This window comes from Hirundo rustica, chromosome 1 (genome assembly GCF_015227805.2).
Source record: "Hirundo rustica isolate bHirRus1 chromosome 1, bHirRus1.pri.v3, whole genome shotgun sequence".
NCBI lineage: Eukaryota > Metazoa > Chordata > Aves > Passeriformes > Hirundinidae > Hirundo > Hirundo rustica.
Window position 1 is genome coordinate 87911513 of NC_053450.1, and position 27712 is coordinate 87939224.

Below are 27712 nucleotides of genomic sequence, written 5' to 3' on the forward strand. Positions count from 1 at the left end.
GTGAGAGACCTTACAAGTGTCAAACCTGCGAACGGACCTTCACTCTGAAGCACAGCCTGGTCCGTCACCAGCGCATCCACCAGAAAGTCAAAAATGCCCGAAACCACGGGAAGGAGAGCGACAAGGAGGAAACGCAGTCGAGGTGTGGAGAAGACAGTGAGAATGAGTCCAGCCACAGCGGCGCCAACCCCATCTCCGAAAGCGAGTGTGACTCCACGGGGGGCGTCAGTAGCCATTCGTCCCTCGTGGGGAGCCGGAACGAGCCCCTGGCCGGCATGGTCACGGACTCCCCCTGCGGAGAGGAGAGGAGCGGCCTCGCCGAGCCCACCAAGAGCGCGCAGAAACAGATGGCGAAAGACCAGGAACCGCGGGGCAGCTCCGAGCACGAGAGGCCTTCAGGTTTCATCCATGACTTGCTGGAGATGCACAAAGCGCCGTCTCCCATGAATCACATCCTGGCCTCTGCAGACAGTGCGCCTCAGCTCTTGGGGGTGGAATGACTTGCTAGGAGGTTGTACCCATCTCAGCAGGCAAAGTGAAGCCAGCAGAGCAAGGTTCCTCGAGTCTGGTTTTGGAAGAGCGACCTTACAGCTACGGGGAGAGAATGGCAGACTGGACGTGGTGCCATATGCCTTTCAGTATAATAATGCAAGAGACTACAGTATATACTGATTTGAGTGCCTTACTACTTTATTAGATCTTTTGGTATTATAGATTTTTTCAAAAATGATTTTAATATTTTAAAGAATTATCTGGAGAGGACCCTTTTTCATTTAAGCATTAATGTTACCTTTTGTATTGGTGTGCGTGAGCTTGTTCTTGTATATCTGTGATAGTCGCTGTTTGTTCTCTGAGCTGGAAATGGGGCAGTGGGGTGGGAGGCCCTTGGATACCATAGCCAATAACTGGAAGAAAAATGATGTGAATTTCATATGAAATAGTCAGAGGAGATGCAGAGGAGACGTTGGTTTGTTTTTTTACTCAGTAGATGTTCTTGCATTTGCCACATGGTGGAGCATTAAGCCTGTTTCAGGCCTGAACAACGTGGCAGTTGAAGGTGTTCAAAGTGGTTCAAGCCAAAAGCAGGAAACACAAATGAATTTCAACCTCATACTTGTTTCCACTTTTCAGCATTAGAAGTGGTCTTCTAAATCCTAGGGGTTTTTTCTGGCCGTCACGGACTGAGTGTGTATACAGAGAAGAGTTACATAGCAACGTAACCTATGGAAATTATGCACCCGCTGTTACATATGTTTGATTTGCTTCAGTACATTATTATTATTATTATTATTTTATTATTATTTTATAAATCCATCAGTTTGCTTGTCTCTGCAGTCAGCAGAAGCCAATGGGCAATATTTGCCCACGGAGACGCGTAGCGCAGCTTGGGTCCCGTCTCGGAGTGTTCTTGACTCATTGCTTTCACCAGCTCCTGCTCCTCCTGTTGTTGCAGCTCTTCTACTGTACTTTACATGAACCCCTTCCTCCGACCGGAGCGTCCCGCGGAGGCCAGCGAGGTTTCGTCCCCGGTGCAGGGGCACATCTCCCTCGCGGCGGGTGCGAGCGGGCGTGGGTGCGAGCACGCGACAGCCCCGGGTGCGTGAGAGGCACCGCGAGTGCCGCCGTGACCTCGCTGCCGCCACGCCGGTGACAGCCCGCGTCACTCACAGAGCAAAGTTATCTCGTCTTCCAGTGGAAAGCAAGAGAGAAATGCGAGCCTTTACCCTCGTCTTGCTTCTGTCGTGTTCTAAGAGCAAGAAAATACTACTGGTAATAAAACCACAGATATACGACATGTTAAAAATAAATTTAAAACAAAAACAAACAAACAAAAAAAACCCAAAAAAACCCACAAAAACAAAACAAACAAAAAAAAGAAAGAAATTCTTCCTGAGATTTTGGGGTTGATGCTTGAAGACTTGAGGTGTGTGTCTAAATTTCATATCAGTAATTTAACCCCTTTAATGCTGGCAGCTGGAATTTCTCCGTATGGCTCCTGTTGCCGGCAACAGGTGACACTCCAGCCACCAATATTGAAGGGGTTAAACGAAATGTATCCTACTGTAGCTGCGCATTTTTAGGAGTGCCCAGCATTTTTGTTGTCCTTGTCGTTGTCGTTGTCGTTATTGTTGTTTGTTAATTGTCCTTCAGTCATGACCTCTGGGACAGACAGAGCCATAATAGCATTGCCGGAGCCTCACTGTGCTATTCCACCACTGCAGCCCCCCAGCCCAGCCCGCACTGTGACCCTCCCTCCTTCCTACCGCAGAATCGCTTTTCCTGCTCTCACCAGACATGGAGGAAGTGGGCCTCAGACCCAGTCTATATTATATAATATATATCTATATATATCTATATATTAAAAATTCTCAGAAAAAATTTCTGGAGACTGAAATCTCACTGTCCAGAATTCAAAGGAAGAGAAACGTTCTTGAGTAATATTCTTGCAAATAGAGTAAGAAAAAATGGTTGAGGTATATGTGATTTCTATTTTTTGTGGTTTTTTGGTGTTTGTATTTTTTTTTTTTTTTAATTTTTAAATAGGGATGTTTGAACCAGTTCAGCAACAAAGCTAACGCCAGATACAGATAAATCAATCACAACCAATGATTCATTTGAAACTCTACCCAGGTGCATTCTACTTAATTAAAACCCGTTCACACATCCCTTAAATTGTTATTACTATTATAATTATAATTATTATTATTATTATTATTTTGGGTATTTTTTGGTTTTTGTAATTTTTTTTGTTTGTTTATTTTGGGGTTGTTGTTTTGTTGTTTTGGTTTTTTTTTTTTTTGCAGCTCTCCACACTAAACTGCGCAATACTGTGGGGGAGAAGCCATTACTAAACTATATGCTGCAGAACAATGTAGCAAGTAATTAATTCCCAGCAGCCTGCCGGGACATCTGCTAGCAATAATCACTATTGATTTAAAGCTTTATTTAGCCTTTATCTATATCCTAGTAGAGTATAAGGTCTTGCCACATTTTATTGACATTTTTATTAGTTGAGTTTGACTGAGAACTGTTGCTGTTGTTGGGGTTTTTTTTGTTTCCCTTCCTCCCCCAATATTAAACTGTGAAATTTATAATGTGTTTAAACTATGGGTGAATCTTAGGCTTTAGTTTGCATGTTCAGCTAATTTGTCTCTATACGATTTTCGTTTGAATCTTTTTATTTTTTTTCCTCTCTCAGGGCTTTTACAAAAAACAAAAAATCACAAAACAAAAACAAACAAAAAAAGATCTAAAATTCTTTTGCCTGAGTTGCAATGGACTTAACATGGAGATAATTCAATCACTACATTAAGCACTTGACTGTGAAAGCGCAAAAAAAAATAAAGGAAAAAGAAAAAAAAAAGAGAGAACCTTGTTTGAGGCTGTTGTGAAATAACTTTAGGGGGCTATATGACAGTCTGATTCCATTTTCAGAATGATTCATCTTCTCTTTCCTCTCTATGTGTCTCCTTTCTCTCTCTTCTCTCTCCACGAAGGAAGTTTAATCCTAGTGATTTCATCCCATGCAGGAAAAACAGTAATAAATGTGTAGAATTCATATTTTTCTAAAGGGAACTTAAACTGCTGCTATGAATTGTGTACAAGACTGGTTTATGCCACATGAACAGAGAATCACACATTGTTTTGGTACTTTTATTCCTCTTTTTTTTCAGTTGTACAGTACTTCCAAATTCAAAATAAAAAGTAAAACTTGTTCTGTATCAAACCATCTAAGCAATAAAATGTTATATTTAAAAATTATAGGTTATGAAATGGGCGTGGCTCTTCTTGTGCATTTGTGGTGACTTGTTCTCAGACTTAGCTGTGCTGGAGGATGATGTGCAAGCCAGAGTTTATCTGTGCCGATGGATCACTCTTTCTCTTCCTTGGGTTGATCTGAGTTTGAGCTGGAGATGATTGCAGCACTCTGAAAACTCATGCTCATTTTGACCACTGTTTTCTAGTAGCCATTCCCCTTTGAACCACTGCTCGTCTTCTGGTGCGGTTCCTCAAAGCAGCAACCGAAGACAGCAGAAAAGTGCTGATTTTCCTGCATAGGAAGGGTCAGGATTCTCTTTTTTATTTAATGGTTGCCCCATGGTCACATAGGTGAGCATCCTCTCAGCATGTACCTGTCACTTTTTTAGAAATTAAGTAGGTTTCTGCTGCCATAGTTTTCTTCTTACGTGAATGTTCATGGCCGCAAACTCTTGAGGATGTATTCAAAAGCCACATGCGTATGTCAGAGAAAGAGACAAATCCTTTGCTTTAGCTTGTCAGAGCTGCCTTAGCTACATTTTGTATGCCTTCCTATAAATAAAACCCATTTCGCAGGACAGTGAGCCAAAGAATCATCTGCATTGTGTATCCAGCTCTGGAGGCCAGGGAGTTGCAGTGAAGCTGAAGCATCCACATCTTCCTAAGTCCTGCTGCGGTGGTGCTTCCTGGCAAAGAAGTGAACAGAGACAGAATTGGGGGGGGTGAACTGCTGCTGCTTTCCTCCCTCAAGCTTCCTGCAGCTTCCTGGTGGAGGTCAGAATTCCTCAGAGCACTCTGTCTGCTGAGGACCTTGATCCCTCACCCCCAGAGAGGGACAGGTTAAAACAGAAGCAGTCAGCCAGCCAGCTCAGCTCCAAACCGAGGATGTCTGATGAAGCGGGGCTCTGAAGGCTCTCTGGGTGAGCTCACGGGGTTGAAACATCATTTCTGAGGGAGGAAACCTGCTGAAAATAATTTTTCCTCTCCCACCCACTGACCTGAATCGCCTCTCTTCTCGTGAGACTGATGGGAAGCTCGTGTCCAAGTGGCCTGGGGACCTGTCAGGAGGTATAAAAATCAAATGGGATGAGTTCATGTGGCTAGGAAGTGACGGTGACTAGTAACTCCTGAAACAGATGACTTAGAAAGCACTTGGTTCTTTGCCGTGGTAAGCGTATAATGGCTGTGCCCAGCCATTTTCTCCTGCCTCAATCTGACAGTGACTATAGCTGAGTTGGGAATTCCCCTGCTCTTCTGCCTTGCACAGGGTAACACCCTGCGGGCCAGTTGAACTTCACTCTTTGCTGGCATTTGCTTTCCCTCTTCCCGCCTCCACTCCTACCCTACTAACACCCATGGCAGCGATAGCTGGAGCTGGCCTGGAACACCAGGTTAGAAGAGAGGTGGGCAAGTGGTGGTGGTGGTGTTGCTGTGTGCCTTCGCCAGCTTGCTGCTTCCTCGCCTCATTCCCTAAAGCTTTTTTTTCCCACCTTGGCAAGGGTGAAGCTGAGCTTGATTCCTGACATGGACGGAGAGAATGGCACAGCTCTTCTGTGAGGCAGTGCTGTGGATCTCTCACAGGCATGGAGGCCACATACTCGCCCAGAGCATTAAAGTTTGGGGAAGACCCAAGTCCTCTGCCACCACAGGGATGCCTTGGCAGCGAGGGGCACCAGGAAAGTGGTGGTTTTTTTTTTCTAAGTGTGGAGTGTGAAGCTGTGGGGATGGGCAGGAAGTAGCAGGGCTGGGTGAAAACTGGCTGCCCCAAAGCAGAATGTGGAGCCTGGTTGGAGTGTCTTCTGCATTTTTGCTGCTATTGAAATGCAAACAAGAGAAAGGAATAAAGTTACTTGCTTTTCATTATGCAGCTGTCTCAAAGTAGCCAGCATTTGCAAGATGGGAGGGCTGTACACCTATACCCAGATCTTCAGAAAGTGAGTGCAATGAGAAATTATTTGCTATTGACACTTAACAGTGTTTGGGCCTGTCCTGTTGGAAAAAGCCTTTCTCCAATGAAATAAGTCACAATTCAACTAGCAAAGGCAGCAAGAGACAAAAAAAATCCTTTCCTTCTTCACAAGTCTCCAGTTTGGGGAATCATACATGCCATTTTCTTTCAGCATTTCTGTAGTTATGATGGGATTGAAAATGTCATTTTTGGAAGCCGTGAAGTTTAGGGTTGTCTGCAAAAGGGAGACTCAAGACTCCAGCACAGAAATAACCAGCACTTTCTGTATGTCAGAGGCACCATTTTCATCACCACTCTGAAAAGTCAAAAAAAGAGAAAAGGATGGAGAAATGCATTGGATTGTTCAATAGGAACATCTCTTCACTGCTGGACTGTGGGAAAAGGGGCCATGCCAGCACCTCCCAAAACCTGAGTACTGGAGTAGCCAGCAACAGGGAGGGAAGTGAGTAAAACCTGAACAAGGCACCAGCATCTTTGGGTGTTGTGGGTCAGCTGAGCCCTCCAGCTGAGCATGAGCTGCATTAAAGCAGTAATTGGCAGTAATTACTGTGCAGGGGAGAGGCTGCACCCACACTGCAACAGCTAAAGGAACAGTGAGGAAGATGCTGGGATTTGGGCTCCAATCTGTTTGGAAATAAAGGAATTGACTTAGATTTTGAAAATTTAATCCATGTCAGGGAGGGGCTGAATGTTCCATGAGAAATGGTCTGAGGTTGGGAAGTGGGAAGAGTGTGTATTGAGGAAATATCTGTTAGTGGGATGACATGATGTGCATACGTGTCTGCATCCTAGGCTGGGTTGCGTCTGAGCTGGGGACATGATGGGTCACCTGGATGTGTGTGCTCTGCAGGTTGGAAGCACCACATCACTGCAGTGATCCCTGGAGTCCTGGATGTGCTCTGGAGTTCCTGGGTTTGGCCACCAGCCCCACAATGGAGCTGCCCTCCTTGCTCAATGTGCTCAGGTGCACACTCAGGGAACAAGGGAAACAAACATCCAGGAACATACTGTTGTCCTTGTATGGAAACTGGTGACTGCTGGTACCTCCAGATTTGCTGGTGAATCAGAGGATTTCCCTAGTCTTGGGCAATTAGTGCCATGCTGGATCACAGGATTAGAAAAACTGGAAACAACTCAAAAATGACAGGAGGTACAGCACAGCTGGGGTTCCAACAGCTCTGCTGAGGGTATGTATGGTCACAGTCTGTTCCTCTGGTTTTGAAGGAAGAACAATAACAGGAATAGTGGTTTGCTCATGGAGCCCCTGCTAGAGCTTAAAGCATCTTCTGCAGGTGCAGGGTCTTGCACTCAGCAAATTCAGACCTCTTGGCCTCTCTCAACACAGCCTCCATGGTGTCTTTGTCCCCTTTGCTGAGGATTGTTTTTGCAATGCAGTTTCAGGGAATGCATTTTTAGGTGATTTAAACTCTTCTCACCAGTCCTGAAAGGATGATTTATGCCAAGTATGCCCAAGGTGTTTCTCCCACAGGATGAGGTGGTGTCAGACACAGATGGTGCGTGCCCTTGGCCCTATGACAAGTTAGGGACTCTTCCAATGGTATGCATGTATTTCTTGGGAACTACTGGAGCACTGGGGAGGGAAGGGAAAGGGCAGGAGGAGAATAGCACAGGGAGGAGTGCTCTGGGACAGAATTATTTGGTGTTTTTAGGATTTGTCACCAGCTGCACCACTAGAAAAGGTGCAGAAGCTGTAAGAGCACCACCCCTGTGGGCTGCCAGGCCTCATCAGTGGCTTCACCTGGGCAGGGAAGCCGATTTAAAGCAGGGGGAGGGGTGAAGGTTGGGCTGTGGGCAAGGAGAAAGTTGTCTGTAAGCAACGTCAAGTTCTGTATTGTAAAAAGGTGTTTATGAGGCTGTTTTTCCAGAAGTTGGGGGTTTTTGTTTGTTTGTTGGTTTGTTTGTTTGTTTGTTTTAAAGGAGTCAATTAGTACCTGGGAGAAAAAGGATGGAGAAGCAGAGAGAGGGCAGGTGGCCTGCTCAAAGGCAGCAGTGAGGACACAGACTGCTGGCAGGTCACTGCACAGAATGGATGCCCAAAAGATACAGGAACATCTGCCTCGCTGTTGGATGCAAGTGTCACCTCAGGTAAGTGACATGTAACCTGCACATGTCTGCCAGTGTTAATGGGCTGCTTGACAGATGACAGGCTTGATGGAACTCTCTGCGGAGATGTAAACCTCCAGGATATTGCCAGGTAAGGGGCTCTGATGCCTTCATTTCAAGATGTGTCTGAAATCACCCTGTAGAAGTGAAACTAAATGGAGTTGAGAATCATTGCTGAGGCTTTTCATAAATTCTAGTATTGTCTGCTTTCATTTCTCAAAACCCCTCTCAGAATTTAAAAAAAAAAAAAAAATCCTCACAAAAAGGAAGGAAGCAGGAATTTTTCATATATTAAACAGAAACAAGTTGGAAGACTTCTCTGGCTCACCCAACCTCACTGCGTAATGCAGTAGAAAATGTTGTAGCAATCCTCCAACTAATAGGAACTGAAAATAGCTTTCTCCTTTGCTGTGCTTGTTTATTTCTCCTGTGCCAGATCTGTCTCTTGTTTGGCAGGGAAAACTGCCAGGAGTGTATGAGGAAACTCTGGACGATGGGTGTTTGGAATACGCTGTTGTGAAAGCACTTGAACTTCTCTAGAGCCTTTCAGCGGAGGGTTGTGAAGCAGTTTATGAACATCAGTTAATGGGAGGCAGTAAATAAGAGATCTGCTGAAGAAAAGACTTTTCATCATGAAAGGCCTGATCTGTTTTCACAATCTCTGAGGCAGAGGTTAATGCGGTGAAGGCCAGCGCCGCTGTGGGCTGACTTTCCGTCAGTCATTTTTAGCCTGTAACCACACGTGGAGCACGGCCCTGCTGCTCGTAGAAATGTGCCAAGGTTGGGACAGAATGTCAGCCAGAGGAGTCAGTGGCTCCATGACAGGGCCTGACCTGAGCACTGGGCTATGAGGAACAGCAGAAATAAATGCTCCTGTGAACATGTGCACACAGGACCATGGGCCCCTGCCCTCAGACATGGAGCTGTATTTGGGTAACAAAAGAATTGGTGTGTTAGCCTTTCCTCCCATCTCCTGTTATCTGATCCTGCAGAGAATGACAGCATAGATTTGTTGTTTTCAGTGAGCAGCATCTGACTTCCAAGGAATCTGCACCCGTAAGAAGTATCTGTACTTTAGCTGGGGTGATGGCAGCGCTAAGCTGTGAGATGCAGGCTGACTTTGACCAATATTCCTCCCAAGTTTTTGCAACTCAAGCTTTATGCCATAACCTGTGCTTGGGTAGGGGAAAGTGATGGGCAAAACGTGGCTGTAAACAGAGGCTGTAACCTTTGCCATTGCTGTTTAATTCGACCAAAGCACAACCCTACTCGACTGTCTTGGGTTGTAATATATAACCAAAAGCATGTATTCTATTCCCAATCTGTTGAAACCAGTTGAAGAGGTGCTTTTTTCTTTTAACTCCAGGGAGGAGGGGGCAGGCTGCCTTCTGTTAATGGGCCAGCTGTTAAAACCATGTGGAACAATGTTCTTATCTCTTCCACAGCCCCTCCACCCTCTGGGGAGGATATCTTCTGTTAATGGGCCATTAAGGCTCACTACAACATTACATCATCCCATTGTGAGATGCTCCACCCAGTGGGAGGAGCCAAGGATTCCTACCTAGATGAAAACTGAAATTCAGCACAGCAGGACAGCCTGTTTTCCACTGGATTTCCCAGAGGAAGACCAGACCCATCTCACCACCACTGGACCCTTTCTAGAGGATCATCTCTACTCCAACAGAACCACATCTGTTACTCCAGGAGGATTTATCTGGACTGCTTCCAACACCCTGACCAGCAGGGTGTCAAGGTCGTATTTCTGACTCTCAGGGTTTCTAGGATTTTTGTTTATTTGCTTGCTTGGTTTGGGGCAGGGGGGGGGTGTGTTTCTGTTTGTTGGGGGTTTTTTTAATATACTACTACATTTATATTTTTAATATTCCTAGTAAAAAACTGTTGTTCCTATTTTCCCATATCTTTGCGTGAAAGCCCCTAATTGCAAAATTATAGTAACTTGGAAGGGAGAGGGTTTACGTTGTCCATTCCAAGGGGAGCTCCAGCTTTCCCTAGCAGATACCTGTCTTTCCAAACCAAAGCGTCAATGCATGGGGCTCCCGGGCAGAAGTTGGGGAGAAGGCAGCACATGGGCATGTCCCCCTGTGTCCTACTGCATACACTGCTGCTGAATGGGATCCAGCACTCCTAGATTTGGACACTTTGGCAGAATAGTCCTTTACTTGTGGTGGGACATTTAACACCATTTAATATGCTGCCTTCAAGATGCCTGTATGACTGAAGCTTTACAGCCTCCAAGCTTACATGCATCAGGTCCATGATACTCCACAGCTGGAGAAAATCAAAGTATCAACCTGCCTAAATACACACAGCAGTCAGTGAAGTCAGCACCACAACACTGAGTCTGATCTTCGATCTTGTGTCTACATCACTCTCTGTCAATATCTGGAGTTGAAACCACACTGGCTGCTGAGCACAGCTACCCAAGACCTAGAACTCACCAGAAAATGAGCTGGGGCTGTAGGTGAGGGAAAGGGAGGGATCTGGAGAAGTGAGCAACCCAGGACCCCCATGGTAATACATTTTGGAACAGGATGCAGAGCCACAAGCTGCCTTTAATGCACTTGGTTATTACTTTTTGTGAATACATCTCTTTGGCAGTTTTTAACTTTTTCTGAACCATAAGGGTCTCTTTAGCAGCTGCAAAACACCTGCTTAAAAATTAAGGTTCCTAATTTGAACAATACTTAATTAAAAGCGATAGCAGCTTCTCCACCATTCCCTGCAGGCAGTATCTTACTGAACTGCAGCTAGAGGATGTTTTGCAATTCGTCAGCAGGTCCTTGGTGGCCTGTACTTATTCCCACTGCAGTGAATCAATGACATCTGGCTCCATTCATTTCTATAAATTCAGCAGAATGGGAATGACAGTGATGGTCCCTGGGGATTGCCAGTGAAAGGAAAGGAGTAACCACAAGGAGTGCTGCAGCTCTCTAAAGGAACAGTAAAATGACACCCAGTGAGATGCTTTGCACAGGAGCAGTTCAGCCTCAGGAGGACCTGAGGGAAGGTCTTGCCCTGCATGAATACAAAGAAAAACTACTGAGTGGTTTTTCTGGATGCATAACCATGACTGATGCCTCATACTTCACCCTTGGTGTACCTTTAGCTTGGGTGGTGGTAATGGAATGCTGCAGAAGTGCCAGGCTACTACAGTGTTGGAAAGGAGATGATGCCTTTCTAAAATAAATCCTGCTTTTTTTTTTTTTTTTTTTTCTTCCCTGTGGTGCCTAACAGTGAGATGTGCTTCCTGGTTTCCAACTTGCTTAATAGCAGCAACAAGTTAGGATTAGTTGGGCAAAATGTAATTTCCAGCTGTGAGAAGTAATTCCATGTTCTGTGAATGAACCACTATTACAAACAAACAAGCATTAACCAAGTCTTAAATACTGGCTCTAAGGAAAATATGACACACTTCCAAATCAAATGTTTTAGGGTATTTGAACTTGCTTCTAAATATAATCTGTTATTTTGGTAGCAACGTTTGCCATACCATGCTCAACACCCATCAGATGCCATTTAAATTCCAGCTTTTCCTTTCCAACGGAAACCTGCAACAGGGTATTTTAACTGCCCTCCTTGCTAGGTAGACTCCTCCTGAAGAAAACAGGGTGTTTGTTCATTCCTTCTTTCACTCTTGAAAATGTATTTGGGAGGAAAACATGCCAGCTGAGACTGGGATCAAGTCCACTGCTTGCTTCTGCAGGGCTGTGGATCCAAGCTCTGCTAAGGGAGCTCCTTCAGTGTTCTGAAGAGTCTGGGCTCTTTGATTCAGCTTGCATGGAAAAGCTGAATGAAAGCCTATCTATGTCTGAACGTGGTCAAGGTGCACATAGGGTTAAAAGATCCAATTTAATTTGATTTCTAAGGAGAAGTGGCTGTGGGGCCAAACACCAGGTGGCAGAGACAGCATGTAAGCTCTACCTCTGCAATTCCTTTGGCTGACCCTGTAGGTGGCTACAGCCCTGATTTTTTTTGTTAGCAAATACCAGACACCAGCATTTACAGCTTTTCTGTGCTCAAGCTTCACATTTGTCAATTATTTTCTGAAAAGCACAGAAAAGTGCAGTGCTCAGACTTACTTCAGTGGCCAAGATACAGCACAGAATGACTTAGAAAGGCCTAGACCCAGTTGCTCTGACCCCTCCCTTTAGATGCTGCTCTTTGAGAAAGGGCTAAAGCTCTCGGGGAAGCAGCTGTCACAAGCTTGGGAGATCCCTCAGCTGGCAGATCTGGGAACTGCTGGCTGTAATAATTTCCATCTAGTGAACCTAGTACTGTATTTAATCTCCAGGGTTAATGCTCTTAAATCACACACTCCACCACTGCAGCCTCATCTCTATGGAAAATACACAGCATAGCTCCATCCAGACCCTGCAGAGCAGGACTGAACCTCCTTTATTAGAATAAAGACCATGGGGTCCTCTTGAAAATCTGTTCAGACCACTGACTCGAAGTGTTCTGTTTGCTGTGTGAAAGAGACAGCTCTCAAGTGACAGATTCATTATATGAATTTAAGTGGCACACAGAAAACTCAGTTGTGATTTCCATGTAGGCTCAACAGATTAAGAGTGATGAGAAAAGGCAGGTTAAATTTCAGCTTTGCATCACCAGCTAAGGGACTGGAATGTTGTAATGCTGAAATTTTACTGCATCTCGGTTAATATAAATTTATAGCCAAGACTATTTATTCACAGGCAAAGAAAAGACAGGCAGACAGATTTCTAAGACCTCATCTTGGTTTTGGTATCTGTTCTTTCTAAGCCAGCTATTGCAATCTATCTATCTTGATCTTTTCAGTCAAAGTTTAGGCAGGCTTCAAATTCTAGTCATTTTTATGTGTTCTGGGACCTAAAAATACGTCAACACATCTGCTTTTAATTTCTCCCTCTTTTACCCACAGATACAGCTCACAAATACAGAGGTCCCAGCATCTTTTATTTTTAAGCCTTTTTTGTTTTGTTTTTTGTTGGCTCTTTTTCCCCTGACAAGTCTTACCTTCTCCTGTTTGGAAGCAGAACACCTGCTGGAACTGCTATTTTCAGAGTTACTGCATGGAATGTGAGTGTTTGCTTGGACACACAACAGCATGGACGTAAAAACTGTAAGGATTTGGCCTTGTGCTTCAGCAACCTTTAAGCGTCTTTACACTGCTTATGGTTTAACAAGAGGTTATTCCTTCTAGAAGTGTAGGGCATTATGGCTCACTTTTAACCCATCAGGATTCAGGAATTTACGGAACATCTTCCCAGGGCCCCCCCCTTAAAACAATTCCAATTTTAATTATTAGTGCATTGTCCAAAACATCACAGAGTACTTGCTCAATATTACTTCTATTCCAATTACACAAGTAGAAAGGCAGATTTTTAAGAATGGCATGTTTTCACACTTCACGTATTTGCTACTACCAACTGCTTATCAAGGAAAAGGCCTTTTTTTGGTGCCATACTCATGCTTTATTTAGAAAAAAAAAAAAAAAAAAGCTACACAATGCTAAGAAAAAAAATCAAGTATACTTTACAAAAAAACCTGCAGCTGTTTTCAAGAGATCTGATCTCACTTATAAATGCAAGTCAGCAGGTAAGAAATTAAATGATAATTTAACACTTCAGTTGCAGTACATCACCTGAACTTAATCATCCAAAACAATCAGTCATTCTTAAATTGACTGTTGATTGTAGCTACATAAACAATCATCTGTATCAACTGATTATAAAAAAATCCCTGGGAAAATTTAGAGATAAATGGAAAAATGTCAGGAGAATATTACTTAGCCCACCTATAAACTTTTGCAGAAACTAAGCAATCTTTCTGGCTTTGCTCTCCTCGGTATGTTAACTGCAACTCCTCTGCATATTTTAGAAATGTCAAAGTGTAAAGCTGCTAAATTCTGGTCAGTGAGGGGATTAAATTAGTACAGTATGGATCTATGTGTACACCTGCCAACCATCTACACTAGTGCTGTGTCTTACTATCTCCATGGAAGTGTATTGTGCAAGTCTCAATTAACTTCAAAACACTCTTGAAACAGCCCTTATGTCACTCCTATGAGGTAGGTACTGTTCTTCCTTTGGAGAAGAAAAGAGAACAGACTCTCTACTGCTCTACATCAAGCACACTGAAAAACAGGAACAACCAGCCTACTCTAGTATTTGACTTCCCTGGATTCAGAGCTCTCACCTGCAACATTATGTTTAGCACCATGCATTCTAGGAATAACCAGTAAATGATACTTCTGATTACACCTTTTCCAAGCTAAGGAAGATGTTCAGCATAAATGTTTTAGAACAAGCAGAAGCACTGCCATCTCTAGTCTGTTCCATACAGCTCCACAGCCTACAATTTAATCATTTTGTACATGGAGAATGAACCTCTGTCCTTTAGTCTGACAGCAGCCACTCTTCTTTCTCTGATTGAAGGATATTGGGGGAAAAATGAACTGCTGCCAGAAAGCAGACAGCATACAGAGGGCTACAGGTATCACATGCCGTTCAAGGGTAGCCTAAATTAATGCTTTGCTGTCTCTGTAGATGTGAACTCTAAAGCTGTGTTTCCTACCCCAATTGTTAGAATTGTTAGGTCTTCACAATTTTTTGTGAGTTAAGGAGCTGTGAGAAAGGAATTCACAGAGGTCCTTCACTTTTAAGCCCACAGTTCATTTGTCCTTGAAAACCATGTTAATATCTTTTACTAATAAAGAAATCCTAGCCCACATCTTCTTTCACAGTTGTCACTCTTTTCAGAACCCCCCAGGAGCAGTTGTGTGGCAGTGTAGTAAGCTGGCTGAGAATTGCTAAGAATGCTGGATTATGCAGATGCTTGGGCTGCCAAATGGAAATGGGTGGCATAGACAAGCAGAATTGCTGCTGTCTCATCTTTAAGCTGAGAAACTACACCCTACTCAGCTGGTAAGAGTAATATGATATCCAGCAACATACCTGCAACACTAAGCTACCCCTGTTAAAAAATTGAGTAGAAAATTCAGGTACCAAAATAAAAGTTTCTAACCAATAGGATAAAGCAACTCCCCCAAGTTTAAGAAAACTGAGTGTAATAGACTGGCTTATTCACTAGAAATAATACTAGAGATGCCAAAGCTCAGTTACTATTGCATGCTGGAATGTTACTGCTAAATTCCAACTACAGCAAATTCATAAGAAACAAGTAATTAAAAAATGTGATGGCATTCATCATGAGCAGCAGTGGCCTACTGGCCCCAGCTCTTATGAACTGCTTCTGGCTAAGAAAGTCACTATGAACCACCTACAGTGAAAGCCAAGTTGTATCAGAAAGATAGCCTTGGTACACCTGGACTTTCCCACTGCTGCTTCCAGTGAAAGCTGTCCTCTCTTCTTTCATGCTTAAAACTTAAGCATTTGAAAGTCAGCCACTGAGCGCAGAGAAGAGAGCTCAGCCTTCAAATACTTTCTTCTTACTGGTACAAATAAAACTAGGATATTACAAATTAATATCCCCTCATGTTTTGTCTTTCTTCCTGGCAGAGCACTGTATCATCACCACCCCCTCAAAGAGTACCTTTAAATCTTGGGAAGAACTAAGAGTATACAGTTCAAGATGACCTATTACAAGAAGGTGAAAAAACCCCCCCTCTGGATGCCAGGTTAGAGACATAATCCAAGAGAGGGAACTTCCAAGTTCAGTGCATCAGGTGCTGCAATTGCTATGGGGCTTTAGCATAGGAAGCATTTAATCCATAAACACTCTGTTGAATCAATGCAAGCTGGAATACAAGCCTGCAAATCTACCACAGAACCAGTCAGATTATATCATGAATAAATAAAGCAAATAAAGTTGTTCCACACAATTTGAGTGGAGATACCTTTTGTGAGGGCAGCATTCAACTGTTTCCTAAAGGATCTGACTGACAATTAAGCAACCTTAACTGCGAAAAATATTCTGCCCAGACTAGCTGTATTGTCAGGAAGTTGAACAAAGCATCTCTTCCACAGCAGTATGGGTCAAGAACATCTTCAAAGTTCATTTTGGCCAAGTGTGTAACAAAATAGTGCCAGCACAGGTAGTTTCAGAGCCTAGATGCTTCAAACACACTGTGGCAGGATTTGGAAGGATCACTCAGCGTTTATTGGCTCTGAAGTTAAGTCCCTGCAGACCACAGATGGGGATCAGAAAAGGCAGGAAAAGAAGAAAATGGAGGCCTCATATCTATACCTCTTCCTGAACTCAACAAGCTTTCATATAGCAGATGTACGAAGAAAGGCAGCTGAGAAGCAAACAGTTCAAACCTTGTCCAAGCAAACTGATGTTCTGCATATTGGCTCTTTTCCCTGTCAGTTAATTCCTGAACACAGTGGATGTGGATCAATACCTCAGTACCTGGTAATCATGTAAGCCACAAAACAAAATCTTGTTTGATTTTGCATACTTGACTTTGATTTTTCTTTCTGCTTGACTACTGAACCAACATGCAACCAGTGATGAATATGCATCTCTGTTACTAGTTAGGAAAGACAAAGTGAAAAAAACCTCAGACCAATGCACTGACCAGTGTAAAGATGTCTCAGATTTAAAAACTGTAAAGGGTGAATTAAATAGTTTGCCAATAAAAAGAATTACTTGAAGCCAACTGCTTTTCAAATCCAGTTTCAAGTGTGTACAGCAAATCCTTGTAAAGCTTTAAAAAAATAAATTGGCATTTTGATACATATGACATTCTAGTTCTTAGGAGAGAGAACCAAAAACTCACTGAAAAGTTGTTCTGGCTTATTCAACAGTTTCTTGAGTAAACATTGCAGAACTACCAATATAATCTGAATACCTAAGATGTTGGCACGATTCAATAACTAACCATTTAACAAACTGGGTATAAAAAAAGAAATTTATGTAGTAATACCAATTCAGCACACAAATTCCATGCTTCACAAGTTCTGCTGCTGTGCAAGAGTCTTCCTAACATCTACGCAGCTAAGTTCAGATTTTCAGGTCACTGCATGCCCAGATCAAAACAGCAGCAAAATATATCTACCACTACAAGCAGCTATACCCAATTGTGCCTTTAGAATGAAAACTATGCAGAGGTTGAGATGATCAGTGCCTGGCCACTGAAGACAGGACCACACACACAAACTTCAGTGTGCGCACCTTGTAAAGAGTAACGTTAATTACTGAAAAAGAAAAATGCATTCAGGTTCTGATACAGATATGATACAATCGAGACAGATTAAAGTCACCAGACATTCAGATTAGGGAGAGGAGAAAAGTCCTTCAATGACAACGTACAGATGACAAGCCAGCATTACAAAGAACTCTAAAGGCACATTTCAGGTAACATGTTTCTGTTAAGACCAACCGCTTACACACGCAGGCACAAATCTTAATGGCTACCTCCCCCCCAACCCCCAACAATTAAAAAAAATTAGAAGAGAAGTGCATTTTCAGTAATATTAACACCATTCAGTTAATCTGTTCAGTCCAAATGTTTAGCAGTATTTTCCTTATGGTGATATGGGTTCTCTGCACTACTCCAATCCAAAAAACCAAACGGGCAGAATTAGTAAAGGTTCAACTGTTGCACTAGTTAACATTACTCATCAGAGCCCACTGGTCTCTTCTGTGCCCTCTTGTAGGGCAACCTCCTCGGTGAAGCTTTATCTAGATTAAAAAGAAAAAGAGAGATGGTTGCATCAATTGCAATTGTTACATGAGCGTGTATTTTTCTCCTCCCAAACACAAGACAAGTTGCTCTTCTAGTGCAATGCATCACCACAGAGAAGCCAGTTCAAACAACTTGTTAAGGCTTTTGAACTACCAGCACAGAAGGTAACAAAAAACCGTTTCTATTCTGCAACATGCAACGACAGGGTAAGGTTTGTTCTATTCATCAGTTACGAAAATGCAAAAAAACCCAAACCCAAAACCCTGTGCTATCCCTATGTGAAACTGCAGGCTCTGCTGCTTAGAAAATTTTCATGTTCAGTAATTACACTTTTGGAAAGTTAAACAAATTATTTCGATAACTACTGCCTTGAGCTGACATGCCTGAAGAATATAAGATTGACTCTCCTTCAGACAGCTATGTCTTGCATGTAATACTTCCACATTCAAACAACTAATAGCAGAAGAAAAGTGTCTTTGTTGTGGAAAACTGCACTTTTCCAGGAAGAATCCAAATTTGACTGGATGATCTTTAGGGCCCCTTCCAAACCAAACCATTCTACAGTTCTCTGATTATTGCAGAGAAGCTTCAATACTTTGCATGAGGTGCTGAAGTGATTGCTAAGTGCATCTAGTGACTAATTTTCTTAAACAGAACAACCTCCAATAACCTCCTTTTTTAGACTATGTGCAAACACAAGGAGCAGCCATCATGCCCTTACAGGCAAACCAGTACAGTATAAAGTGTCAATAATAAAAAGAATATCTGAGATCTTGAAGGTCAAGTATTTAAAGAATTCTAGTGTAGAGTTCTAATTGAAACTAACATGGGGCTGAGAAAACCACTATTAAGAACAACTTAACCATCAGTTTTTCCTAAACTTCAAGTAATAAGACATGAATACCTATTTGGCTTAAGAAAAGGATGGTGTCGGGGCCCAAACATTACCAGTATTTGAACTCTTTTAAAGTCAGCTTGCTCTTTAGCAAAAAGTAACATTTAGACCTTCAGTTTTTCTTGCTAGACTGAGGCTTTTCAAATTCCTGTGTCTGGGTTTTATACTATTCTAGTGTCTCACAGAAGAAAGTGTACAAGAAAGCTTTTACCTTCAGAAGTAAAGCACTAGTCTTTACACTTATATTGCGTAAGAACTCTTAAAAACGGTAAAGAAATTAAAAAAGCACAAAGTCATCAACTCCTGGCACAACTTCACATCACAGCTAAGGCCTCTAGCCCTTCTGCACCAAATGAAGCTCAGAATATCCTTGCTTATTTGATCAAAACAGCAGTCTTTGCCAAGTAAGGGTTGCTCCTACAAAGGGTTTTCAAACCCTTTGCATCTTGTGTAGGATGCACTTCACTGTGGCTTTCTCACCTAACATCAGTGACTGCTACCAACGACAGGAGTTTATCAGCCTGATACACCAAGGTAAGTGGGGAAGGTAAGATAAACACCTGCCTTTCAGAAAAAGAACTCTGGGAACCGTGAGAGAAGACAAGAATACTTCAGCACAATTCTACTGAAACTATGTTTCTACAATATAACCAGAAATATATCCACAAAATAAATGAAAATAAATTTAGGAGTATGTAAAAATGCATGTTATTGGTGCATCTGTTCTGCATCTTTCACTGCTCATGCTACACCACCAGTCACAGCATGCAGGAAGTTGTACTTCTATCCATGCCTAATTATTACATGGACAACACATTAAGCACTTTTCACTCTGCAGCTCGCGACAGTCTGCCTCACCTCTTCTACTCTGCACTGAAGCCATAGGAAAGCAAAAGAGAAGAAAGAGACGTTAGAAGTATCCACAGTCTAAAGAAATCAGATACTGGGTTTAGCGTTGGCATTTCAGGTACCAAGTAGAACTTCTGGATTTGTGAAGGACATCAATAACAAGTATTAATGTGGCTTTAGTTAAAAGACACTTCTAATGCTTACATAAGACTTTGGTCTATACACAAACTTCCAAACAACTTACAGAAACTCTGAGATGACAGCTATAGTCTCCTACTTAAACCATCTTTGCAATCCAGGTTTTGGGCAGAGATCTTACACTGCTGAAAAACATTCTATAGAACAAATTGTAAAAGTCACCAATAGTCATTATTTTATCAACCAATGAAGTTTGTTCTACAAGGAATAGGCTGCTAAAGAAATAATCTAATCCCTAAGCACAGTGCTTGAGACAATTTGTTATTCCCTAGAAGATATATGCTCTTCTAAGAAATTCGTACCAGCTACTTACTCAGTCACAATTAATTGGTCAAGTTAAGTTTGTTATGGTCTAGTTTGTGAAAGGCAGACTACTTACTTATTTGATTTAAAGTTTCTTGGGGAATCCAGCTCATATCAACATCGTTTTGATTTGATGTTCCCATCTCTACTTTCTGTACCGGTCTTTTCCTCTGAAAATTCATGAAAGAAGAAAGATTTTTCTTTTAAGTAAGACTTGGATAACATAAGTATTAGAAATTACTAAAGATGCTACATTTAGTGAATTACAATTATTTCACTAAGGTACAAACTTAAGGCTAGTCAATGTAAACAGCTGTCTGCCATTAGCAAATTACTCCCCTAAGCTTTGTATTACCACTTCTAACACCTTACAACACTTATTCCACATAAAAGCACCAAGATTTCCTGCACACCTGGGCAAATTCAGTATACCTTTTGCTGATGATTAGCCAACGACAAGTTTCATTTTGCTCGTTCAGATTAGTACAATATTCTCACGTGACCTGACATTGTAAAATAATCAACATTATGGCAAAGCTTTGCTAAGAACTAAATAAAGGACTGACAGCTGTTTTCCCCTGAAGTCTGACCTGGATTAAATTAATAGGCAGAAACAGAGAGCAGGGGGAAAATACCCAGTAAGTACTCAATCAGTTGACAAAGACATCCAGTGATTAGAAGATATTCCAGTTCACTTCAGTGTGGAGCCAAAGGGCAGACCCAAAGGGCAAGAGCTCAGCAATCAGATTATCTTCCATTAGGAACAATTTTTAAAAATGCTCCAGTTTCCCCAGTAATCTCTAAGGCTCTAAAAATAAATCTTCTACCTTTACCATCATATGCCAGAAGCAATGACTGAATTGCTTTCTTTTCACATCAGAAAGGTCTCGTATTAACAAGTACACAGACAAACACACTACCCACCTTCCTAGACTCTAGTAACTGATGTAGCCCAACAATGACCAGCAGACCAAGTCCAGCAAGAAACATGTACATGAAGATCCTTTAAAAAACAGTTTAAGAAACCGTTAACTAAAAATGTCAAGTTTTGAAGACAGTTTATGAAGAGGCATAGAAATTAAGCCTAACTTTGGCCACACATCCACCTAATCTTTCCCAAAAACTTCTGTAGGGGGCAAGTGGGGAAAACACTCAAGCAATCTGAAACTACAGTTCCAACAACCATCATGTAATTACTCTGACTTGGATTTTAGAAACTGTAATTAAAGTTTAATTCCAAACAACAGAACATTTGAAAAATACTATATAAATCAGAAAAATGTTATAATAAATAAATATTGAAATTTATTAACTTCAAGAATTCTTTTGTACTATCATGAAGTTTCAAGATATTGGATCACAGGCAATATTTATGCCTGTGACAGCTTGAATCACTTGTAAGACACTTGTAAGTCTCACATGCTTTTGGCATGCTATTGCAAAGCTGCCAGGACACTATTAATTTGCAACAGAGCTTTGAAAACCCTTGCTTATCTTGCTCTGGGTTCTTAGAACACTTAGAACTCTACCTACAACATCAATTTTCTTAATCCGTGCATTCGGGTTTGTTTTGAAGAATTTTATCTGAAGTATCCATTGATACGTATCAAGAGGTAAACCTAAGTTAAAGCTAAAATTAATCTGGGGATAAAAGAATTTACAGGTAAAGAACTTATTTCAAGTTGAGCATCTGAACTCCCATTAATGATAAAGAAAATTATGGACTTAAACTAAAGAAGATACTTAATTGAAATATCTGATATAGGGCAATTATCTGTTCACAGGACATTCACACAAACTGATTCTAATATCTGAATTGTTTTGAGAGCTCCTTTTTCAGAGTACCACACATTTTCACATGACCAATTGTTCTTTATACCATTGTTTTTGAGAAATACAAATTAATGCAACAGCTACTTCTTTTGGATGACCTTTTTAAAAGGAAGCTTACTCAACAGGCAATTTCTGCCTGTGGCAGGACAATTCACATATTCAGCATTGTCTACAAGTATTTCTGAAGATTAACTTTTTTAATGCACAGCTTCGCTTAAAATTCCATTCCAGTGCTAAAATAGTTAAAAGCATTTTAGCACAGCATATGCTTGAAAGATATTAAGTGCATCAGATCTACCCAAAAAATCACTCCTGAAAGATACCTACAGACAGGGGTTAGAGGAACTCAGTCATTCTTTACTAAGCTATTTGGTACTCCGAAGACGTCTTTTGGTTTATGTAATCTTAGATTATGCTGCAGTGTTCCAGGAGAAAGCTACTGCAGTTCTGACAGCAGGACCCAAAGCCTGATACTATGGACTCTAACTCTTAGGAAAAAGCACAGCAGCATTACAAAAGTTCAACACTGTTGAATTGCTAATGTAGCTGTGTAACACTGGGTCCTATTCCAGGCTTAAGCCCTCTGAGTTAAAGCACATCTGTAAACTCCTCAGTGACACAGTACCTGTCCTGAAGATCCCCACTAATAATAGAGATCTTAATTTTGGGAAAAGTTTGTATTTGCAGTCTGTCAAATGCTGCTACATCATAAACAAAACACAGCAGATCTAATATTCAATAAAATGACAATACAAGAACTATTTTCCCTGGCACCACCAATAATCTGTTCTACCAGTGCACCAACTAAACCTGGATCTCCAGTCTCCTTACGTTTCTCCATCCAGCCCATCTTCTTTTTCAATAATTGTAACAGTTTGATTGAAGACAGCATCTTGAAAAACGTTGCCCTAGAACGAAGTTTGCACATAGCATTTTAAATTCATTTCTTCAACACGTACACAAATGTTTACCTTTTCCCATGTTCTTGGGAGATATTCTAGAAAGCAACAACTCCTGCACAAGACTTTCTTAAGGTTACAAGTTGTGCTAGTTTCACTCAACACATAAAAGCACAAATGTTTTCTTGCTTACTACAGTTCTAAGGTACTCCAGCTTCCGCTGCTAATACAACTTCAAGTGCATGTAGGCGGTCACTTGCTGTGCTTATGTATCTACCGATTCGCTTAAATACTACAGAGGCATTCACTTTCTGCAGAGGTACTTGACTAAGTAGTTCCTTCCTGACACCTCCAGATGAACTAGAAAGATTCAAATGAATTAGAGCATCAGGCTTACACTTGCATCTCTGTAGTTGAGGTTGATAACCAGACCGAAAGGACGGCCGCCCATAGGCTCAGCAGGGATGAAGGAGTACTCAAACGTGGCTTGTCTCTGTGGTGGAACTACTGTGTTCAGAGAGAGAGCTGTGAAGTTCTGGATGTAAAACTGGTAGTCTTGAGGGTACCGGAAAGAAGCATCGAGAGACTCGACAATGAAATCCTCTGTGCCCTTATTGGTGAAGCCCACCAGGAATTTTACAATGTTGTTCGCTGGAAAGTCTGAAACGCAAAAACATAAAAATTCAACCATTAGAGACCTCATGCACCACACACTGCCAATTCTAAACAGAGAGCATCCAGAACAGACTCTGGTTTTAGAGCTTCACTGTTTTAGTCAAACACTGATGTAGTCTAAGCAACAGTAAAGAGAATGGCAGACTAGCAGAGGACTTACCTTCACCTTTCACAAATAAGATGGTTGTATCAGCACTTGGTGAGGCTTTAGGTTCTCCTGACAAGTCTTCTTCCTCTTTTTCTTCTGTCTAAGACAAGAGACTTTTTTTGAAAAATCCTATAATGAACAGTGAAGCAAAAACCATGCTTGGTTCATGAGAATCCCATGTGTCAAGGCATGCAACAGTGGCAAGTATTTGTACCAAATCCTGCTCTTGCAGGATTAGCACATAGTCTGTTCTCTCTCTAGATTTGATGAGCATCCCTTTCAGCATTTATCTTTCTACTTTTTACATCTGACACAATGACTAATCTGAACTACATTTAGCTCTATTGAAGGGTTTAGAATCAAAGGTTTCTGTTTGGGGGTGGAAGGAACAGAATAGAATCTAAATGTTAAGTGTTCACATCTAAGCTATTTCTAGCTAGAAAACAAGCATTTCCAAAATAAAAACAGCTATAAAACAAATTAATTACTTTCACTACAGTGAGTGTTTATGGCAGCTTTCTAGTCAGTTTTGATTAGTTAAGTGTTATGTATGCCTGGAAATGGCTAGGCTATTGGAACTACTTAAGTCTGTGGAGTCACTTGTTCAAGTTCACCTTGTGATGATTCACTTTTTAATTTGACAAATGCAAGCATTAAGGGCTTATTTTCCACAAGGGCATCATGTGATCATCACCATCCCCACCAAAAAAAACAAAACAAAACCAACCAACCAACCAACAAAACCCCACAACAAACAAGGCTGACCCAGTACTGAACAGTCTCAGCTAATGGCTAAACAACCTCCTGAAGCTGTGGAAATCCTACTGGATCATCGCACACGTACCATGAACCAGGGAACCAGAGCTGAGCATGTAGCATCTTGATTCCAAGACACTATGAAAAATCCTATCTTTTATTTCAGTGAAAAATAAAATAAACTGCCTAAAAAGCACCGTGTTTTGTACCTGAGTCACAGACTACTTATTAAAAGGAAACTGCATCCAAAAGGTTCTTTAATAATATTCTGTCAGTACTGACTTAGTATACTTTCTACAACTTTGCAAAGCTGGTCAACCATAAGCTCACTGACTTAACACCAGCAGTAAAATCTCATAGAATCAAGTAGCACTTTACCAAATCTGCATTTTTATTATGCATGCCTTTTCCTACTAATATCCTAAACGTCCTTAATGTATATCAGAGATTTGAGAAAATTTTGCACCATTCTAAGCACACTAAGTGTCTAGCAAGCCTAAGACTCAACTGCTGTAAGTAGATTACAAAACTATGTAAACCATTTAACTTTCCTGTTTGTGATTTTTTTGGTAATTTTTTGAATTTGTGTTGTAAATTTAGTTAGCTGGCTCCTACAAGAATGTGTTGCTCTCACTTGGAGTGGGTTGTTTTTTTTTTTTTTTGTGGTCTACAGTTTTGACAGTCAGAAATCAGGTTGTCCCCATGTGGTTTTTCAAACTGGTAATTCATAAAGAAAAGATAAATCCCTTTGACACTTCAAACAACACAAGCTTAATCAGATACATGCATATAGCTACCTGATATAAGTAAACTCAATTATTTATGTTATCCAGGTTCAAGCACTTCTGGTCTAATTCATACTTGACATAACATTCATGTACAATTACCAAGTCTGTTGGCTCATCTTCTTCAACTTCAGCTTCATCATCTTCATCTTCAACTATAGTATCTTCCACAGCTTCCTCATCTTCTGTAGCATCTTGAGCTGCAACTAATAAACCTGAGCCTACCAAAACAAAATGCAAACACAAGAAAGTCTTTTAAATGTTTAGTTGATCAACAAAAAACAGATGTTTAAGTACAATTTTCAAACCAACGCTTGAGGAACTTCTTAAAAACCTGTCCAATACAGTGTTTTGAAGCCTCAGTTGCAAAAACTTCCTATTCAAACGATGTCTGTGTTGATCTTTCAGCCTTATTCCTTCCCTAGAAACTTTCTTACTTACTCGTTTATCTGCCACTAAGTTCAAAACCACAAATTTACAGCTAGATGACAAAAAGTTCAGCATTCACACAGCAATGTCTACACTTGCAAAAGGCAACTAATTTACCTTAAAAGCTATTCAATTTTTGAACATGTTAACATATGAAAATAATTTAATTTTGCAACTACAAAAGTGAAAATAAGGCTATTGCCAGGAAATTAATTTAGTAAGTGCTACTTCTTCTAAGACTAGCAAGTCTAACAACTTATTAGCACACTGATAACAAAACACTTTGAAAGGTACCTAAAAAGTTACTGATGTTTTTTTGTACCTATTTTCATTCAAGTTTTGAAACATGAAGAATGTCTTTTTTATTATGATCTCCTCAATATCATACATAGCCATATATCCAACAGAACCATGACACCAGTCAGAAAAGAAACGTGACCTAGAGCAAGGCTCCAAGACAAGTGCAATCTGATAGTCCAGTGCCTCTTTGCTTTTGCAGAGCCAAGCCTCAAACATTCAAACACTGGGCAAATATGATTAATAAAAATACTGGCCACGAGACAAAGTTCTGTCTGTTTGCTGTTCAGAGCACATGTAAGCAAGGTTGAGATCTAAAACACGTGCATGAAACTACAGCTTTGGGGTTTTTTTAATAAACGTAACATTTTCTGAATATGAAAGAGTAGAAACGAACGGATGACTGATTTACATGGGTCTGAGAAACGACCGAGCTGCTATAAATACAAAATTTAAAAGAAATATTTGATCATTTTCATGGGAAATAGGAAACCTTGAGCAGAACAACTGCATCCAAGGAGTCAAGAATTGCCACTCAGTGCCAGAAAGAGCAAACAAAACCTCTCAAGTGTCTCCAGAAGGCACACTCAAAGAGTATTGCTCCACCATGCGCAATGCTTAACCTAAGCCTTAACTACCGTGATTTCTTTTGATGTTTTACGTTTGTAAGTGTGTAAAAAAATTAACTTCTACAAAAATTCTTACAAATAAAGCTGGGCTGTTATAAATTAAAAATAAACAGCGTACAGATAGGCTGTAAGCACCCTTTGCCATCTGCTGCCCAGCAGACCCTGAGACCCCTTACGGTCTTTCCGAGGGATGTCCGAGGGGCTGATGATGTGGCAACAGCAGGAACGGAGAGCTGTGGGAAGGGACTCGCACACGGAGCGCGCTGCAGCCCACCGCAGGAGCTGGGCGAGAAGCCTTCCCCACCTCTCCTGCCCTCCCAAACTTAGCAGTAGGGAAGCAATTTCCAGATCGTGAATCGGATAACGCCACAGCGTAAACAGAGATTAGCGCTCCTCGGTGTCGCCAAGGACACTCGGGGGGTGGCGGCAGACGAGGCGCGAAGGCAGGGTGGCAGCCAGCGCATCTGCTAGGGAATGCGGGACCCAGCACCGCGGGCGAGCGGGGAAAAGGACAAACCCGCTGCCAGCCCCCCGGGCGGGGCTCTCGGGGGCCGCTGTCACGGCCGGGCCCGAGGCCGGTGCCCGCAGGGCCCTGCCCGACACGGCGGGTCGCCGCGCCGGGAGGGGCCGGAGCGCGGCCCTGCACCCGCCAGGCGCCCTCGGACGGGGCCGGGACCCCGCAGGCACCGGGCCGGGCTCCGGAGCCCCGGCGGCGGCGGCGGCCACGGCCACGTGCGCGGGCGGCCGGGGCGATGAATGAGCGGCGGCGCCGCCGCCTCTCGGCAGAGCTTCCGCAGGCCCGGCGGGAGCGGCTCCCCCTCCGCGCTGCGCCACGGAGATCACGGAGACCCCGCACACACCCACCAGCCCCGCTCCCGGGCAGTGACGGCCGCTCGCCCGCCCGCCCGCGCTCACCTGGCCCACCGCGGGCGCCCCCGAGCAGCAGCGCGGCGGGGAAGACGAGCAGGGCGAGCAGCAGTAGCTGCGACAGGCGGCTCATGGCGAGGATGATGATGACGGCGGCGGCGACCCGACGCGTCCCGCGCACCCTGTCCCGGCGCTGGCTGCCGCGGCGGGATGTCTAAATGGCGGCGGCGGCGGGCGCTGGGGCTGGAGCGGGAGCGGCAGCTGGAGCCGCCTCCCCCCGCTGCTCCATCCGGGGCCGTGCCCGCCCCGCTCCGCCCCCGCGGACGTGGCTCGGCCGGGCAGGAGGCGCGGCGGCCACGTGAGCGATCGGCGGGGGCGGCGCTTCCTGCGGGCCGGAGCGGATCCCGCTCCCGGGGAAGCGCCGGCAGCGCCCAGCCTCCCGTGCCGGGAGCCTTCGGACAGCGCTGGAGGCGCGTCGGGAGATCCTCGGTACTGCGCAGCGCCAGGGGCCGGACTCCCACGATCCTCGCGGCGGTGCAAAATGCGGAATTAGAAGCTGTAATCTGTGAAACAGCAGCTAACAAGCAAGCTCTGTGTGATGTGCAGGTGTTAGAAAGACAAACTACTTGTCGGTAGAAGTGCCTT

At 42.8% G+C, this 27712-nt stretch overlaps 2 protein-coding genes across 6 annotated transcripts in view; one reads left to right on the top strand and one right to left on the bottom strand.

The window, feature by feature from the left end:
• Positions 1–3727, top strand: part of RREB1 (ras responsive element binding protein 1) — a 121847-nt gene extending 118120 nt beyond the window's left edge. For 3 of the 4 annotated variants that reach the window (XM_040063583.1, XM_040063585.1, XM_040063575.1), the window contains one exon: positions 1–3727. In XM_040063583.1, coding sequence (XP_039919517.1) covers positions 1–500 — 500 coding nt within the window. In that variant the 3' untranslated portion in view covers positions 501–3727. The other variant, XM_040063592.2, reaches the window with a different exon arrangement.
• Positions 3706–27326, bottom strand: SSR1 (signal sequence receptor subunit 1). 2 transcript variants are annotated; one of them, XM_040063622.2, is made up of 10 exons: positions 27116–27326; positions 24948–25066; positions 23317–23404; positions 22879–23141; positions 22414–22490; positions 20674–20752; positions 19826–19919; positions 17437–17500; positions 4758–4817; positions 3706–4445 (listed from the first exon to the last, which is right to left on the bottom strand). In XM_040063622.2, exons 1-10 carry the CDS (start codon positions 27198–27200, stop codon positions 4421–4423), a joined length of 954 nt encoding a protein of 317 aa, XP_039919556.1. In that variant the 5' UTR covers positions 27201–27326; the 3' UTR covers positions 3706–4420. The 2 variants fall into 2 exon arrangements, with proteins under 2 accessions (XP_039919556.1, XP_039919566.1); XM_040063632.2 differs by lacking the exons at positions 3706–4445; positions 4758–4817 and having other exon boundaries at positions 13303–17500; positions 27116–27322.
• Positions 27327–27712: the final 386 nt, after the last annotated feature.